The following is a 19137-nucleotide window of genomic DNA, read 5'->3' as shown; positions in this document are numbered from 1 at the left end:
TAGTTTGGATGCTGATCATTATGCATATATGGTCTGTCCCTAAGCCATTGTCCTGCTTGCTAAGGGAATGTCACTATCCCTTCCCTCTGCCATTCATGAGAGGCCTTTAAACATTTCAACTGTCGCCTGAGTCTTAATTCAGAATATATTGATTTTTTGTTAATTAAGTATACAATAAAATTCCAGTTGAATAATGTCTTAAAAATGATCCTATTCGTGTAGTATAACTTCATGTACCCTGTTTCATCTAGATGCCGGTACAGCGCACTTGCTTATCAATTTTATCAACCCCAGCACTAACCAGCCTGTTATTTCTCGTTGCTCTACGTGCTTTCTTTTCGATTTTATATGCTTTCCTGTCAAAGTTTACACAAATATCAATGAAGTATGGTATTACTGCAATAATAAACCAAATTTACAAACGATTCTTAATCTTGTATCCTTTCTTCCGCCTTACTCCACGACTAAGAAAGCGTATTGTATTCATAGAAAATGGATTCGTTTTCTTCAAGGGACGACTTCGCTAAAAAAGTATAAAATCGATATATCTGATAATTTTATTTGTTGAGTCCTCTATTTGAAGTTATAGAATAATCATGAAAAGTGGGTTGGAATAGGAAATGCTTATTTTGTGGAGTAGTGACTATATTGAAAAAAATAAGCGTTATTTAAAAGTTTAACAATCGTATATATACAAACATGTGAGTAAATTTATCCTGTATATTGTTTGGTCTTAATCATATCTATTTGCTTTTTGTGACCTACTATGCTTCTACTTTTTTGTTTTTTATTTGTTTATTAAGTAGAGGAATCATTAGGAATTACATCTCTCACAAAAGTTATTTTTCATTAAGTATCATCATCATCATCATCATCACAGACACTCGGTATAGAATATTACTCTCTAATACCTCTCTCACGTGTACAGTAATTATGAGGATGAATCTGTTCTTCGAAACATATTACATTCTTTCCTTTAAACAGATATACTCACTTAGATATATTGTATGTCTTTGTTCGAATGTATTTGTTAACCTATATTTTACCTAAACTTTATGCTGCTTGACTTATGAGCCACAGTCTAGGACGAAACTTGGTCCTAGCAATCATGAGCCCAGTACTGTATAAATTATTGCATGTGTGTTTAATTGTGAATTTACGTATATACGTGCGTATGAATGAAAATAAGTATTACTAATCGGCCCGGTACTGTATACAGCATTGTCTTTGTAAATGTGAATGTATGTATGTCTATATGTACGTATGAATGAAAATAAGTATTATTAAACAGCCCAGTACTGTATACAATCTTGTGATTGTATGCATGTATATACGCACATACAGCATTGCGTTTGTGTAAATGTGAATGTGTATATATATATATATATATATATAATATATATATGTATGTATATTTATATATATATATATATATATATATACATATACATACACATACATATATACACACACACGCACATACGAATGAATGTAAATATTACTAAGAGGATACATTTGAGTTTATCTTCTGTTGAGGGAATAATAATAATATTCTTGATGCTTTTTGTGCACATCCTTCATCTTTTTCGTGCACGATTGCAAGCAAAGATGGAAGATAATGCATGCACACTTCCCTTGTGGATTTGATCCATTGCACGCATGAAAAGAGATTCTCTGGTCGTCACATACATTCAACAGTAGTAGATGAAAGCTTGGAATCTCTCTCTCTCTCTCTCTCTCTCTCTCTCTCTCTCTCTCTCTGTCAGTCATCATTTACCTTATAATTTTCCGTATGTTCTTTATATCTTACAAAATTTATACGTACGTATGACATAACATTCTCTCTCTCTCTCTCTCTCTCTCTCTCTCTCTCTCTCTCTCCTTTTATAACGGAGTATCATGATTATTTTCATTTGCTTCAACTTACAAACACCTCATCAACTGGAAGATCAGTAGAAAACAGAAAGTTCCCTTAATAACGCCAAACGAAAACAGATGTAACACTTGAACGAAGGCACCATTTGGATAATGACCAGGAGGGAGAATCTACGAGGTTGCCGACTAGTCATTTTCTGGGGTCGAAGCCCAGTAGGTACAGAGTAGCCTTTGGTCTTTCGTGTCCTCCATACTTAGGAGAGATTGTTACTTGGAGGCTGATGTCTCCTAAAGGAATTTTATACTTTAGGGTAGAATCTTCTAAAGGAAATGTTGGTTTTTATGTTTTTATTTCATGGTTTAAATGTTGAAAGGCCGCTCATGAATGATAGAGGCAAGGGACAGTGACATTGCCCTATCAAGCAGGACTATGCTATATATACTTATAACGGCGCCCAAGTCCCCTCTCCATCTAAGCTAGGACCAAGGAGGGTCAGGCAATGGCTGCTGATAACTCAGCATATAGACCTATAGCTCATAATGATAGTGAGCTTGCAGCGACCAAAGAAACTTTTACGTTTGAGCGGGAATCGAACCTCAGTCTGGCGTTCACCTGTCAGGGACGTTACCACATCGGCCACCACAACCTTGGCGGGGGTTTTGGAGCTGAGAATCATTGGCTTGCTGAATATGTTTTTTTGAAAGTCGTTTGGTGCCATTTTTCTTAATAATAAAAAAGTGAAACATTGGATCAGTTTCATGAAACACCATTGCAAGTTAAAAGATTAAAACACTTTGCTATTATGAACAAAAATAATGATTTTTAGTGATATTGATTTTTTTATTGATATCCTAACGATTAACAGACAAATTACCCATTTCTGACATTTTGCTATATATCGAACCATATATGAAATTCTCTGGTTTATTTCTAAAAGATTAAAATGCATATTCAAATGTTCAAACTTGCAGCAAATGTTTATATGTTGAACACGCTGACACTTTTTATGGTTTATATAGGAAATATCTTTTAATGTTGTTAATGTTTTTAAAATATTTTATTTTAATTATTCATTACTTCTCAAATATTTTATTTTATTTCCCTATTTACTTTCCTCACTGGGCTATTTTTCCCTGTCTGAGCCCTTGGGCTTATAGCGTCCTGCTTCTCCAACTAGGGTTGTAGCTTAGCTAATAATAATAATAATAATAATAATAATAATAATAATAATAATAATGATAATAATAATAATAATAATAATAATAATAATAATATGAAGTTCTCCAGTTTATTCTAAAAGATTGAAATGTATTTTCAACGATGAAGTATTGATGATTCAAGACTTTCAAAGAGGCTAATGATGGATTAGTTTTAAGAGGATGTTGACTGTAAAGGAAGACAGATTTCTAGCATTTTTACCGATCTTATTCTGTCCGGAAGGATTGTTTTAGATAAAAGACCAGTTTGAGAAATGTAGGAATTACTCACATTTACTGGAGAGAGAGAGAGAGAGAGAGAGAGAGAGAGAGAGAGAGAGAATGATCTATACTTAATTTTATATATAGACAGCATTATTAACTAAGAGAGAGATGGCAAAAATACAATTATAAACACTACATTGCTATTAGAGAGAGAGAGAGAGAGAGAGAGAGAGAGAGAGAGAAAGGGTGGCATGTAAGCTGTATAACTCTAGAAGGTATTTGCATGAGTCACTCCATGTCTTTGAAGCCACCGAGCGTTCCCCTTAGAAGTTTACCTTTACAAAAACAGCAGCCCTGTACCTGTCAATCCAACGTTCAGAGGAGTAGATGCCATAGATTACATGATTGAAAGCTCCTGTTCTTTTGTTGAGGGTTTTGGCAGCCTATTGCAAACGTGGTGGACTGGAGTTCGAGATCCGCTCAGGCTGGATAGTTTCTTGTGGGTATCTGCAAGCTCACCATCATTGTGAGCTAAATGTAGGGTGTAGATCTACTTGCTGAGTCATCAGTAGCCATTGCCTGGCCCTCCCTAGTCGTAACTTAGGTTGAGAGGGGCTTGGGCGCTGATAATTTGTATATATATAGTCAGTCTGTAGGGCATTGTCCTGCTTGATAGGGCGATGTCACTGTTTCTTGCCTCTGTCATTCATGAGCTGCCTTTAAGCCTTCAGGTGCACTTAAATCACGTTATTTTATGAATATTCGAATACACAACCTTCTCTTTTATCTACCTTTATATAAGTCAAAGCTTCATAGTATTTGTCCTTTTCATTTGTCTTTTTTAAAAGTTACGACTTCAAATTACTTGTCGTTTGATTTAATGTGTTATAAGACCTTCTCTCAGCCTGACTGTTACCTCGCTCCTGTCCATTTTGGTCGAGTAGTTATTGCCATAATGGGTTAAAATTACCACCTGCCATCTAGGAACTGTAGGCCGTAAAAAGATGTTATGACAGAGAGAAAAGTTCCTAATATGGTCTCATTGCAATAGCTCTATGAAATACGTTCATTGGGTGGCGACATTAAGGAAAACAGATTGCCAGCTGGAATACATTCTCTCTCTCTCTCTCTCTCTCTCTCTCTCTCTCTCTCCGGTAGCTTATACCTTATGTAGATAATTGTCAAGAACTTTCATTACATGTCATGCTGATATGTTCTCTCTCTCTCTCTCTCTCTCTCTCTCTCTCTCATCCAACATCTTGAATGAAGTAGAAGGTACATTATACCTTATATAGGTGGTTATCAAGAACTTTTTTTTTTTCTCTCTCTCTCTCTCTCTCTCTCTCTCTCTCTCTCTCTCATATCCAATTTATCTTGAATGAAGTAGAAGGTAGCTTATATCATATATAGGTGGTTGTCAAGAATCTCTCTCTCTCTCTCTCTCTCTCTCCTCTCTCTCTCTCTCTCCAATACTTTCGGTATTATAGTAAGAAACTTATTCATTGATTAAATTTACATACTCAGCATTGAGTCACACATGCGCTGACTAATATTTCGAATGTTTTTAAGTTAAATTTTTCTTTTCACCAAAGAACATTTTGCGAAACCACCCTCATATATTTTTTTTTTTGGTCATATGAATTTCGGGATCATTTTTTTGTTTTTAATATTTTCTATGGTCTCAATTTAATGATTTGTATGTCGACAGTTAAATGCAATTGTGTATTTCACGTAGATTATTGTGAATATTTTTGATAAATAGATAATTTCGTAGATTTTTTTTTTTCATGAAAAGTAGAAATATGTAGACAACATTTTAGTCTGTCGATAGTTGAATGCAATTGAGCATTGCACGTAGATTGATCACATATTTATAAAGATTATTTTCAATAAATGAATAATTTCATAGATTTTTTTTTCATGAAAAGTCGAAATATATACATAACATTCTAATCTTTCGACAGTTGAATGCAATTGACCATTGCACATAAAAATAATAACATTGTTACCTTGATTTCATTCATAAATGGATAATTTCATAGATTGATATTTTCATGAAAAGTCGAAGTAGGAAGAAAATATTCAATATTTAGTTGCTGTTCATAGCTCTACCAAACCACACCTTATCTGAGCTTGTTAACCTCAGTTGATAAATCGCCATGTTTTTTTTTTTTTTTTTTTCTTTTTACTTTGGTTTTATAGCCTCCCGCTGTAATAAGGAACATTGAATACTTTACATAGGGTGTGGTTTTAAAAGTAGATTTTACCACAACACATAGATGTTTGTTATTTAATTCTTTATTTTGTACTCTGTTCCAAAGGGTCATACCTTTCCTACGTACCTTAAGTACTTTCAAAAGACCTATACATTGCCTACGTGTGATAAGTACTTTAAAAAGACTTTTACCTTGCCTACGTACTTAAATACTTTCAAAGACTCGTACCTTGCCTACGTACCTAAGTATTTTCAAAAGACTAGTACCTTGCTTACGTACAATAAGTATTTTCAAAAGACTCGTATCTTTCCTACGTACCCAAGTACTTCCTAAAGACCCGTACCTTGCCTACGTACCTGAAGTACTTCCGGAATACTCGTACCTAGCCTACGTACCTTAAATACTTTCAAACCAGCCGAAGAGGTTTTGAAACTGGTATCACCTGTTGCTCAGTATCATTAGTTTTCGTTTAGATTCTTTCGCTTGTGCTTTTACAAAAGGATGGCTTTTATTATTATTATTATTATTATTATTATTATTATTATTATTATTATTATTATTATTATTATTTATTATTATTATTATTATTATTATTATTATTATCATTTTTTTTTACTGATGTCAAAAATGTAAGACCACTGTACCCCTATTGTAATTCTGTATATGGCTTTTGCTGAAATTTATTATTATTATTATTATTATTATTATTATTATTATTATTATTATTATTATTATTATTATTATTATTGTTGTTGTTGTTGTTGTTGTTGTTGTTGTTGTTGTTATTATTATTATTATTACTAGCTAAATTACAACCCTATTTGGAAAAGCTAGATGCTATAAGCCCAAGGGAACCAATAAGGAAAAATAGCCCAGTGAGGAAAGCAAATAAGGAAATAAATAAACGATATGGGAAATAATGAACAATTGAAATAATATATATAAAAAAACAGTAACAACATCAAAACATACCTTTCATATATAAACTATAAAAAGACATATGTCAGTCTGTTCAACATAAAAACATTTGCTGCAAGTTTGAACTTTTGAAGTTCTACTGATTCAACTGCCTATACTCAATTCTTTTTAGTGAGGCAGATTTACACAGACTCGCAATTGTGCCATTTTAGCTCGGAAAAGTTTCCTTGTCGCTGATTGGTTGGACAAGATAATTCTAACCAATCAGATAGCAGGAAACCTTTCCGAGCTAAAAGGGCACCGCTGCGAGTCAGTGCAAATGCGCCTCATTAAAGAAAATTGAGTATAGCTAGGGTTTGAGTTTCTGGGGGTAGGGGAGGTGTTTGGGGCAAGTTTGGTTATTGAGTCCGTGTGTACTGTTGTGGGAAAATTGCTTTGGCTTGTATATTATGACTTTGTAAGGAAGACTGGCAGAAAATAATTTCGGATTATTCCAAGTGTTGTTTCAAGTGTTTACATTTACTGTAATTTTGTTTAACCATTTACCTTAAATCATAAAGTCTTAGAGCAAAGTATCAACGTCTTATTTTTTTTTTTACTATTATTATTATTATTATTATTATTATTATTATTATTATTATTATTATTATTATTATTATTATTATTATTATTATTAGCTAAGGTACAACACTGGTTGGAAAAAGCAGGTTGCTATAAGCCCAAAGGTTCCACAGGGAATACTAGCCAAATGAGGAAAGGAAATAGATAAACTACAAATGAAGTAATGAACAATTAAAATGATTTTTTTTAAAGAACAATAAAAGTTTTAAAGTGTTTTTTTATATTTAAAATATGAAGAGACAACAACAACAACAACAACAAAAACTAAACATCACTGCTAGTTTGAATTTCATTAATACGTTTGGTTCATTAATTATTTTGATTGTGGTTTTAGGTTATCAGATTCCAAATCCTGAGCACCAAAGTTAACTTCTTCAGTCTGTTTATAAGATTAGCAAGATTAGCAGAGGATACATTTAGTATAATTAATTAAGTTTGGTTCTATTTGGGCTTATTATCAAGGAAAATATTTTACGAGCTTAAAACATGATTCTATATTTATTTATGTTTTGTGTTCATAAAAAAACATCGTAGAATATATATATATATATATATATATATATATATAAATTACACGCTTGAAACATTTTTTAAATTTATCATTTGTCTAGCAGAAAAAAGAAAGGCAAACACACACATTGTAGAATATTCTAGGTTGTTAAAATTTGGTCATTAAATATCGGGGAAAACCTGATGTTTTTAGAAATTCTACTGATTTATGTTTCCTTTTGTACTTATATTATATAACACTTGAATTTTTTTTTTACCTTAAACATCTATAACATAACTATTTTTTATTGTTTTATAGAAATTGATACGTGAACAATGATTTTTACATATGTGACATTTGAAAATAAAAATGATTGAAACGGACGATTGGAATGTGTTTAGAAAAATTGATTATAGTCAAACATAGACTATTCAGAAAACTAAAATACAGAATATCCTGTAATAAAAATATGTCCAGTGAATGAAAAAAAGAAAAGGAAAAACCTTGATAATCATGAAACGTAAAAGGCGAGAATTTGATAACGAACAGAAGAAGAAATGTTTACTATAAGAGAAGAAAGATAATATTCCCTCACTAGCGATAACAGGTTTTAGCTTCTTCGATGTAAACAAGGCTTCGTTGACATTTGTCTGGTCTGACGGGTGGATAGATGTTCTACTGTATTACTGTGGTTTCAGAGTTTCGGAGACAGAGTGAAATACTGGAAGAAATACAAGTGGTATTTACTTATTTACCTATTTACTTATTATTTATGTTTGTGTGTTAAGTGAAAATTATGGTGATATAAGTGACTTGGAGCTAGTGTGTTTACTTATAGAAAAGTAGATAAACAAGTGGATGTTTGCTTTGCATAGATTATACGTGTTAAATAACTATGCTAATATAAGTGACTTGGAGCTAGTATGTTTACTTATAGAAAAGTAGATAAACAAATGCATATTTGCTCTGCTTAAATTGTACTTGTTAAGTGAAAACTATAAGTTTTTTTATTTTTTTGAGAAGTATATAAACACATTTTCAGAGATTGTGCCAATATTCTCTGAAACCTTGGCTCTGATATATGGTTCTGAATGGGTATGATTGATTGATATTTTGAGTTTTCTGACATCCTGATGACTGGGTAAAAATAGGTCATGGCCAGGTCCCTCTAGAATGTTTGACCAATTGACCAGAAAACGTATTTTGGGGAGACGGTGTTGGCCTCCTTTGCACTAAGTCTCGCGGATGTCTTCTTGAACAGACATTCGATGGTGTGGTGCTTCGTGAAAAGCCTAGTGTTTTTAGTTATCGTAGAATATCGTGCTTACGTGCGGTTCCTGACGGAGGCCCTGAACGTGCTCCTGGTGCTGGAATATGCCATGACTCGGCTCATCACCCTGTGCCCCGACACCAAGCTCCAGCAGGAAGAAGACCGGATTGCGGCCGAGGGGGAACTCACGGGAAAGAAGCTCAAGGAGGAACTTTTCGAGGTGGAGAAAGAACACGCCTTTCAAGTGGGAAGTAAATACGAACTGATTCGTGACCCTTCGGAAGACAAGGTCAAAAAATCCTCCGTGGGTCATGCCTCTTATTTTGATGATTTTAGTGATGGTCACCAAGAAGTAAATGACCTTGGGCGTCATGGTGACAGCGAAGAAAGGGGCGATAGACCGTCGCAAGATGGCGAGGGTGAAAATGAAGTGACAGGTAAGAAGAAATCATTTGTTGGTGACAGCGGAGAAAGGGACGAGAGACCGTCGCAAGATGGCGAGGGTGAAAATGAAGTGATAGGAAAGATATATAGTGAAAATGAAGAGGAAGAAGCGAAGGAGAGTGACGGGGAGGAAAGCGATAAAGGAGTGGAGAAGGTAACGTTGATGATGATGGGTATGAAATTTGATGATAGAAAGGAGAGCGAAGAAAGAGAAAGCGAAATGGATGAGAGCATGGAAACGGCCAATAATTCTTTCCTTCGCTCTTCCTCCTCTTCATCCTGTTCTTCTTCTTCCTTTCATTCTGCGAAGGAGGGGGAAACAGAAGCGGCAGGACAAATAGGAAATTTGATAAAAGATCTGTTCGGGGAGGAATGGGGAGAAGACGACGTCTTGAACTACATGTCGGAGGAGGACCACAAAGAGAACAGGTCCTCGGTGGAAATCGAATGGATATCTTTTCTTCACGAATTGGAGAGCAGAGTGAAAGGGGGAGAACAGGATACCGAAAAGAAGGGGGAGGGAGGGAAAGACACGGAACAGAGAGTTGATGATGTTGGAGATAGGGAAACTGGAGATACTGATAATGATGAGGCAAACGATATTGGTGAAAACGAAAGTGTAGGGAATGGTAATGATGAGAAAAGAGATAAGATGAGTGATGATGGAAATAAAGGTAATGCAGAGGGAGATAACGATGCTGGAAATAAGGAAATGATTGGGAAGAAGGATGATGATAAGGAAATGAAAACTGGCGAAGACGAAAGAACGACTGAAAAGGATCGAACCGTGAATGGGACTCTGGTAAAAAGTTTCTCATTGGAGATGGTCGATTGTGATTATATTGATCAGAGTGAAAGCGAGAGTGAAGAAAAGACGGTGGTGGAAATGCTTCATTGTGATTCGCCGTCTAAAAAGATTAGTGATTCATTGTTAGATATAGATAAAGACGTTAGTGGGGATAAAATTCAGGGGAGTGGTTTAATTTTTAGTAACGTGACAAAGAAAGGGTCTATTGTTTGTGGCACTGAAAATGAAGGATCACAGAAGGTAAATAACGAAAGTGTTAATGATGAGAGTTATAGAATATATCCAAAAGCAGAAAAAGATTCAATGAAAGTCGATGGGTATTTAGAGTTGCTGTTGGATGAAAGGAGTTTTTTTGGCGACAGTAAAGAAAAGAAAATGCCAAAGAGTTTGCAGAAAATTCACAAAGAGGAAGAAAAACTGATGAATTGGAAGATATATGAAGAGAAAATGGATAGCTTGGCAGATTCGTCTGTTAGAATAGAAAACGATGATGAAAATAAGTCGCTCACAAATGATATTTGCAAAACGAATGCTTTTGATGATGGTGCCAAAGAATATACGAGAGTTTCCGATTTTAAAAGAAAACGAAGTCTTAGTGTGCCATCGATATCGGGGAGTGACAGAAAACGTATTGCAAGTGGAGTGGGGAACTCTTCTATATCAAATGACGGCCACAAACATGATCCTATTCAGACATGTAGTAATACTGTTGACTATGATTATGATTCAGTCTTTGGAGACAGTGAGGATGAAAGTGATGATGATAAATATTTGGATGTAATAAAGAAGAGAGTTAAAATGGAAAGTTTCAGTTCCACTGTCAGTAATATTCTTGAAGAAATGGGCCCAAACAACAGTAGTAATGACATGGAATATCTCACTGATTTTGATGAAGAAATTTTTGTAAAGGAAGAAGAGAATAGTGATAAGAATCACAGGGAACTGCCTACTGAAAGTATTGAAGTAAATAAACTGTATACCGATGATGAAATTAGTGTTGAGGTGGGTTGTGATAATGACATTGTTAGTAAAGATAGCTTTGAGTGTTCAAAGATACTGGTAAAGGAAATGAATGATGGAAATAAAGAATCATTAATTTCAGCTAACAGAGTAACCATGGTTGACGAGAAGAATGATGAGGATCAACAATTTGTTAGTCCTGCTAACAGGGCTACCGCTATAAACAGACCAACACCACCCGACCATCAGAAGCCGGGCACCAACATCAAAGTTGACTTAGATGCCTCGCTTAAATGGATTAAAGAATTTCCACCTCCATTGAGTGGTCCAAAATGTACTTGCAAATCACCTGGAACTCCACCATGGAAATTGGCATCAGATCTTGAGACCAACCAGAGTCATGATGCTACATGTAAAGTAAATCTTGAATCCTCCTCAGAACAGGAAGTCGTTTCAGTGAAGTTGAGAAGATCGCGTTGTGCTTCCTTCAGCCCAGAGATGACGTCTTCTCCATACCAAAAACAATACAGTCAGCCAGAAACTGGAATGTTTCACGAAGAAATCGAGAGTTTGTGCCCTAAACGGAGATCTCTGGATGGTAGTGACTGCAGTAAAGAGCAAAAAGACAAAAAGAGATTACTTCGATCACTGAGTTTCTTCTCTAGAAGTTCACAGAGCAATTTATCAGTCACTAATGTAACGGAGTCCACTCCTTCACCATCCGATGCATATCCAAACTCTTCCCCAATTCATGGCTCAAACGCTACTAACTTGACGACTCCGCGTCGTTGGTCTCGTGTCTTAGGGTGCAAGAGGAGGAATGTCCAGTCTTGCATTTTCCCGAACTCTGCATCCTTTTCGTCTACGGACGAAAAATTGCCCTCCAGAGTGAAGTCAGTGCCTAATGTTACTGAGAAGTGGAGTAATAAAAGTGAGAGTGAAAGTGTTCAAAGAAAATTTCCAAAGTGTGGCATGAAAAGCGTCGGGCTGTCAGGTCATGCATTTTTCCTGACCCTGAAGACGAAGACCTCATGCCTTACGGGGTTCTGGAACCTAAACATGAGGACAAGTTGCACAAGAAAGGTCAGGATAGGTTCACAAAGTCTCTTGACTTTGAAGAGGCTCAAATGACAACATCGCATCTGAGTATTCACGAGTCGGAGTGTTCTTCCAGGACACCAGAATCCCTTGTCAGAACCGAGTCGTTTGAGTGGAATGAAAGTCTCTCCGATGTCAGAGAATCCAAACTGACTCATTCAAAATCGGAAGCTCCGCTATCTGAGATTCATTCCTTAAATTCACAGCCTAAGAAGTCTCTCTCTTTTAATCAAAGGCCTAAATCATTAATCTTCATTCCTGAATCTCGAATAGATGTCTCGGCATTTGAGAAGGGGCCTCAGAGAGCATCCATTAAAAGACCACAGTCCCTGATGATCCCCCCTGATATGCAAATTCCTAAAAGAGATCCTAGTCTGACTCCCCCAGACCCATCACAGACTAGACCAAGAAGTCAGAGTCGTCTCTCTTACAGAGACTTGAGAATCCTCAAGCACCAGCCTAGCAGTGACTGGAGGTTGTTCTATCCTCTCTTGACTCCTTCACCGACAAGTAATGGCCGCATTTGGGAAAGGGACATGTCCCAGTTCCAAAGGGAATACCGCAAGAATGTACGCTCCTGGTCCTTCAGTCCCACTCCAGCGAGCTTACCCTTGAGGGTGCCTCGCAACCCTTCAGAGAAATGGCCTGATGTGACCAGTTTCGAGCAAGATCATCTCATCTTACAGCCTCGCAAGCTTTTTGGAGATCAATCGTCGCCTGGTCATCATTCTGCATTCGACACGTGAGTAATGACATTCTTTATATACATTACTTTGCAGTTAGCCATTCTCTCTAAGATCTTGGTCAGTATGATTTAGTTTAAATTATTTTCTCAATTTTATGTCGAGTTGTGTTGTATTCTGTTTTGAATTCAGGAACTTAAAATGGTAAGTATGATAATTTTGTATGATTATTATTATTTCAGGATATACTTGTTTATGCATAACAAACCTGAAATGGTAATTCAACTGCAGTATAAGTTTCTATGTTTTAGGAGGCCTAGTATCTGTAACAAGAGTAGCATCATCTGCACTCTATAATAACATGATTTATAGGCCAACAATTCTGTCACTGGTAAATACTTGAATAACATAGCTACCTTTTAGACCATCTATGCTGTAAAGTTAATTTACACAAAAACATAAAAAAATTACTGAAATAAAAAAAGATACTGAAATAAAAAAAAGATACTGAAATCAATTTGAACCAGTCTGAATGAAAATCCAAAGTAATAAAATAACTTACATGTCACCAGTTAGATTTAGAGGAACTTCCGGAAGGGAGTTAAAGTTTTTTTTTTTAATAGCTTTAGAGTTTATATCATTTCAGTAACTATATATATAACTTTTATGCCATATCCAGGTAAAATTTTCGAGATTTTTCAAATTAATGAGCTGTTCGCTTGAAGGTTATTTATGTTGAAGTCAAGTAAATTTTGGTAAAATATAAGGAAATCTTTCAAAACTTTTCTTGAAGTTTTCCATGAAACTTGTAAACTTTTGAAATTGAACTGAGTTTTTGTATCATGTTTTAACTAAAGTAACCGTAAAAAGAAATTTCGAGTTGAATTTGTTGTAGAAATAATATAATGTAGGATTTTTTCTTTTTTTCTTAGTAATTTGCCAGTTCTTATTAAATTAAGGACTGATCTTTTTTAAGTCTTGTAGTAGTATAGTCGTATCTTCGGAATTTAAAACAGAGAGAGAGAGAGAGAGAGAGAGAGAGAGAGAGAGAGAGAGAGAGAACACCAATGAAATGGGATATATTTGTAGGTAAAAAATTTTCTTGGCAACGCGTGTGAATCACGAACATCTTAAAATAACAGTTCGTTGAGTAAGAAGTTTTACAGCATACGAGACTTAAGATCAATAATCGGTAGTTCAAAGTAGTGTAGGAGTCAAATTGAGAAATTTTAATAAAGATTTAGAGATTTTAAAAAAGATTTAGAAAATTTAAGAAAGATTAAATCCAACTTAACTTGACCTTCTTTTTATTATTCACTGGTGAGGATAGAGATGATGTTCTTTGCAATAAGCACGGAGTAGGACTGTAATCTTTCACTACCTTCATGTGACACGTTTCTTTAGAACGATATGGTCGACAGTTGATCTGTAAACCTAAGGTTTAAAGACCGCTCATGAATGGCAGAGACAAGGGAAAGTGACATTGCCCTAGCAAGCAGGACAATGCCCTACAGACTGACCATAGATACAATGATCAGCCCCCAAGCCCCCTCTCCACCCAAGCTAGGATCAAGGAGGGCCAGGGAATGGCTGCTGATGACTCAGCGGATAGACCTATAGGCTCCCCCCCCCCCCTCACCATCCTTAGCTCACAAGGATGGTGAGGTTGAAACGGCCAAAGAAATTATGGAGTTTGAGCGGGACTCGAACCCTAGTCTGGCGTTCACCAGTCAGGGACGTTACCACATCGACCACCACAACCCTTCAATAATACCCTTCTCTAGTCCGATTGGATAATGCAAAGTAGGGAGAGAATATTAATGCTTTCAGTACCAGGAAACGTTAGTAACTGTATTTAGCAGCTTTATTTGAAGGGGTATTATTATTATTATTATTATTATTACTACTACTACTACTACTACTACTACTACTACTACTACTACTTACCACCCTAGTTGGAAAAGCAGGCTATAAGCCCAGGGGCTCCAACAGGGAAAATAGCCCAGCGAGGAAAGAAAACCGGCAAAATAATATATTATAGGAACAGTAACATTAAAATAAATATAAAATTATTGAAATATGTTTCAGTGACACGCTAAAATTCAGCATGGTCTTTTTTAAATACTTTTAGGGTCTAAACATATTTTGTGAATCGTATAGAACTTGCAAACTCGATTTTAATGTACATATATTGTAAGTGTAAATTTCCTTGTTTTATTCTAGAGTTCTTTTTACACGCAGGCACACTATGCAATCTGTTTCCTTATTTCCTTTCCTCGCTGGGCTATTTTTCCATGTTGGAGCCCTTAGGCTTATAGCATCCTGCTTATCCAACCAGGGTTGTTGCTAAGCTAATAATGATAATAATAATAATAATAATAATAATAATAATAATAATAATAATAATAATAACTTACCAATATTAGTTTAATAGCTATGGTGTTTATTTTGTACATATTTGTCGAAATAAACCTTTTATTGATATTTGCCTGGTAGCTGGTAGAACGTAGTGCATTTTCATAGGAGCTGGAGGATTCAAATACTCAACACTCATTAAATTTTATAACCTTTTATCTTCCTCTTTAGAGCATGGGCTCTTGAAGGAGTTGGTATTTTAAGGATGTCTTAATATAACCCTCTTGTAAAAGAAATTCGCTCTTCTAAATGACTGATATGTAAATATTTTACGAGCAAACTATAAATACAGAGACATGTTTTTATCAGTTTGTTATGGTTTCATTTCAAATAAATTTATAACTGATATGTAAATATTTTATGAGCAACTGTTTAAATGCAGATATGTTTTTATCAGTTTGTTTTGGGAAATATCATTTCAAATGAATTCATGAGGCATGTATATTTGAAAAGGACAATCATAGAATTGTAGGTAATGGGGAGTGCCATAGCCTCTGTACCATGATCTTCCACTATCTTGGGTTAGAGTTCTCTTGCTTGAGGGTACACTCGGGCACACTGTCCTTTCCTATTTCTCTTCCTGTTGTTTCGTTAAAGTTTTTATAGTATATATAGGAAATATTCATTGTAATGTTGTTACTATTCTTAGAATATTTTATTATCCCTTGTTTCCTTTCCTCACTGGGCTATTTTCCCTGTTGGAGCCCCTGGGCTTATAGCATCCTGCTTTTCCAACTAAGGTTGTAGCTTAGCAAGTAATAATAATAATAATAATAATAATAATAATAATACCACAGGAGTCTGATAGTTATAAGCATGAGGTGATTACGTCCATGACATTTGCAAAGATTATACCGAATCAGAGCGCAGATCCCTGTTGGAATTTCTTTTACGATTGATGAAGCTGTAAAGGGGTTTTGGGGAAGGGGTACGATATCCCTTGGGGGAGGGGGGGAACCTCTTAGGAAAGGGGAATATGGGGGGGGGGGGATTAAGAGAAGTGCGTGCTTCAGAGCTGTTCAAGGAGATTCCTTATGTCTTTGGAAGTTTGCTTCAATGGTTGCAAATTTGTATTGCAGTTTTTAGTTTTCATGAAATTGTTGCAGAAGAAAAACATAATCAGAATAGTGTATTTACTTATTTTTATGTTATTTGATAATATATTGTTTTCAGCTTTAAGGATATTGTATTTTTACTAATGTAGTTTTGATTTGTTGTATTAATTAATTGTGGCCGATGTGGTAACGTCCCTGACTGGTGAATTCTAGACTGGGGTTCGAGTCCCGCTCACACTTGCTAGTTTCTTTGGTCGCTGCAACCTCACCATCCTTGTGAGCTAAGGATGGGTAGGGTTTTTAGAAGAGCCTATAGGTCTATCTGCTGAGTCATCAGCAGCCTTTGCCAGGCCCACCTTGGTCCTAGCTTGGGTGGAGAGGGGCCTTGGGGTCTCTAGGGTATTATCCTACTTGATAGGGCAATGTCACTGTCCCTTGCCTCTGCCATTCATGAGCGGCCTTTAAACCTTTAAATCAGAATAATATATACTTTTTTTTTTGTTATTTGATAATATATTGTTCTTAACTCGGCATTACATTCTATTAGTCCATTAGGAATTTTGCAATGATTTTTTACCTTATTTGATTTTGCAAAATACCATATAAAAAGACAAATATAGATACGTAAAACATTTAACTCACATTTTCTTGTAATTTTTTTTTTTTTTTTTTACTTTTTAGTCTTGTTTTATTTTCACCTTATTAATAAAAAAGATTAATGCATTATACCTATTATAACCTGGTAAAGATAATGATAATAGGAAGAAAATTCAAGATGAAAGAGTTGTAATTATTTAAAAATATTGATAGACTTAACAATAAGTGAACTAATTTCGACGTAACCCTTGCAAGTATAGTTACAGATGGTTTCAAACTATCAGAACCTAGATACATGTCTACTGTAGGCTCAAGAGCCTTTAAATATGCGGCCCTGTAACTATACAATAGGTTCCCACGAGACATCCGAAGGATTGAAGATGTCTTTCAAGAGGAAACTGAAGATTTTATTATTCTGCGAGTGTTTTGACAGTGATGATCAAAGAGATAGCGAACAATACGCATTGTGAAATGTTAAATGCTCCCGATGATCATAAAACGACCGTAGAGGTCCTGTAGAGAGTAGGGTTCCCCTGCTGTACAGGACGTGATAAGCAGCCCTTATAGTAAAAGTAAGTAAAGTAAGTCCCGTCTCCAGGAGATTCATCGAATTCTTAATTTCATTTACTCAGAAAATTTTTATTATTATGCATAAGGACAGTTGATTATTACAAATAAGTCCTATTTGGATGTATTAATTAAGCTCTGGTTTATTTATTGTGATGAACTGTCTACATTTTATATAGGACTGGAGTGGCATTCAGTCGAGAGCAGACCTTCACCATGGCAGGTTATTTCTCACCCTTTCACTCAACCTTGACCTTTGACCTTGACATGCTTTAATTGGCGTGGATTTTTATACACTCAAATATGAACCAAGTTTGAAGTCTCTGTGACAACTATGTCCAAACTTATGGCTGATTGCGTGAATTGGACATTTTGTTTGATCGTGACCTTGACCTTTGACATTGACCTTCCAAAATTTAATCAGTTTGATCAGCTTTGTACATAACAGTTAATCCCTGCAAGTTACATTACTTCACGATTAAAATCGTGGCCAGGAAGCTGTTCACAAACAAACACACACACACGAATAAGGGTTAAAACATATCCTTTTGTCGAATTTTGGAGAAACTGTAGAAGGAATCTCTCGAGTTATATAACACCATCCTGATCTTGTTTCATGTTATGCAACATTCTTGATAAGATGGTTAGACCTTTTTTCCTTGTTCGTTCATATCCAGGATTTCACCAAAATAAAAATACGGGTTTAAAATAATTGGATAGATGCATATAGTGTGATTTGTAATATCTGATTCCATATTAATGAAAATACAACGATCGGAAGATTTGATTGGTGTATTAATACATTAATTTATTACGGTACGGTAGTCTTTTTTTTCTTTTTTTTAACCTCCACCAATGAAGTTGGAGGGAGGTTACGTTTTTGCCCCTGTTTGTGTTTATTTTTGTCTGCACGTGTGTGTGTTTGTTTGTGAACAGCTTCCTGGGCAAAATTTTAATCGCAGATTAATGAAATTTGCAGGGTTTAACTGTTATGTAAAAAGATGGAAATTATAAAATGTTAGAAGGTCAATGTCAAAGGTCAAGGTCACGGCCAAGCAAAATGTCCAATGCACGTAATCAGCCATAAGTGTGGACATCATTGTCACAGCGACTTCAAACTTGATTCACACTTGATTGAATGAAAATACACACTAATTAATACATTTTAATGTGAAAGGTCAAGGTCAAGGTCGAGCAAAAGGTTTAGAAATAAGCTGCCGCGGGGGAGGTCTGTGCTATACTGAGTACCCCTCTAGTTTAATATTATTTTTAGCTTTACCTGCACCACCATTATTAATGTTGTAATATTTTATTGCAACTTTCCAAGATGAACTATTTAAGAAGTATGCAAGCAGTAGCACTGGCCATTATATCTAGTAGAGCTAGTCATATTTTATACCAATTTATATTTATGCCTAAATAACTTTGCATGCCAGTTAATGCTTATATCACGTTTTATGCCAGTTTATACATAAATCCTTTTGTATCCTAGTTTATTAATAAATTACATTGTATGCTAGTTTATGCATAAAAACTGTTTGCCGGTGTATGCATAATTCACATCGTATGCCAGTTTATACAAAAATCATATTGTATGCCTCTTTATGCATTAATCACGTTTTTTGCCAATTTCTGCATAAATCGCTTTGTATGCCTGTTAATGCATAAACCACATTGTATACCATTTTATGGATAAAT

The 19137-nt window shown here is 35.3% G+C and overlaps 1 protein-coding gene across 6 annotated transcripts in view; it reads left to right on the top strand.

The window, feature by feature from the left end:
* LOC137633225 (dentin sialophosphoprotein-like) overlaps nucleotides 1-12858 on the top strand; it is a 72761-nt gene extending 59903 nt beyond the window's left edge. For all 6 annotated transcript variants that reach the window (XM_068365398.1, XM_068365404.1, XM_068365400.1 and 3 more), the window contains exon 2: nucleotides 7861-12858. In XM_068365398.1, coding sequence (XP_068221499.1) covers nucleotides 8811-12155 — 3345 coding nt within the window. In that variant the 5' untranslated portion in view covers nucleotides 7861-8810 and the 3' untranslated portion in view covers nucleotides 12156-12858. The remainder of the gene's footprint in view (nucleotides 1-7860) is intronic.
* Nucleotides 12859-19137: the final 6279 nt, after the last annotated feature.

This window comes from Palaemon carinicauda, chromosome 42, assembly GCF_036898095.1.
Source record: "Palaemon carinicauda isolate YSFRI2023 chromosome 42, ASM3689809v2, whole genome shotgun sequence".
In the NCBI taxonomy this organism is placed as follows: domain Eukaryota; kingdom Metazoa; phylum Arthropoda; class Malacostraca; order Decapoda; family Palaemonidae; genus Palaemon; species Palaemon carinicauda.
Note: the sequence above shows the minus strand (reverse complement) of the source record. Positions and strands in the feature narration are given on the sequence as shown.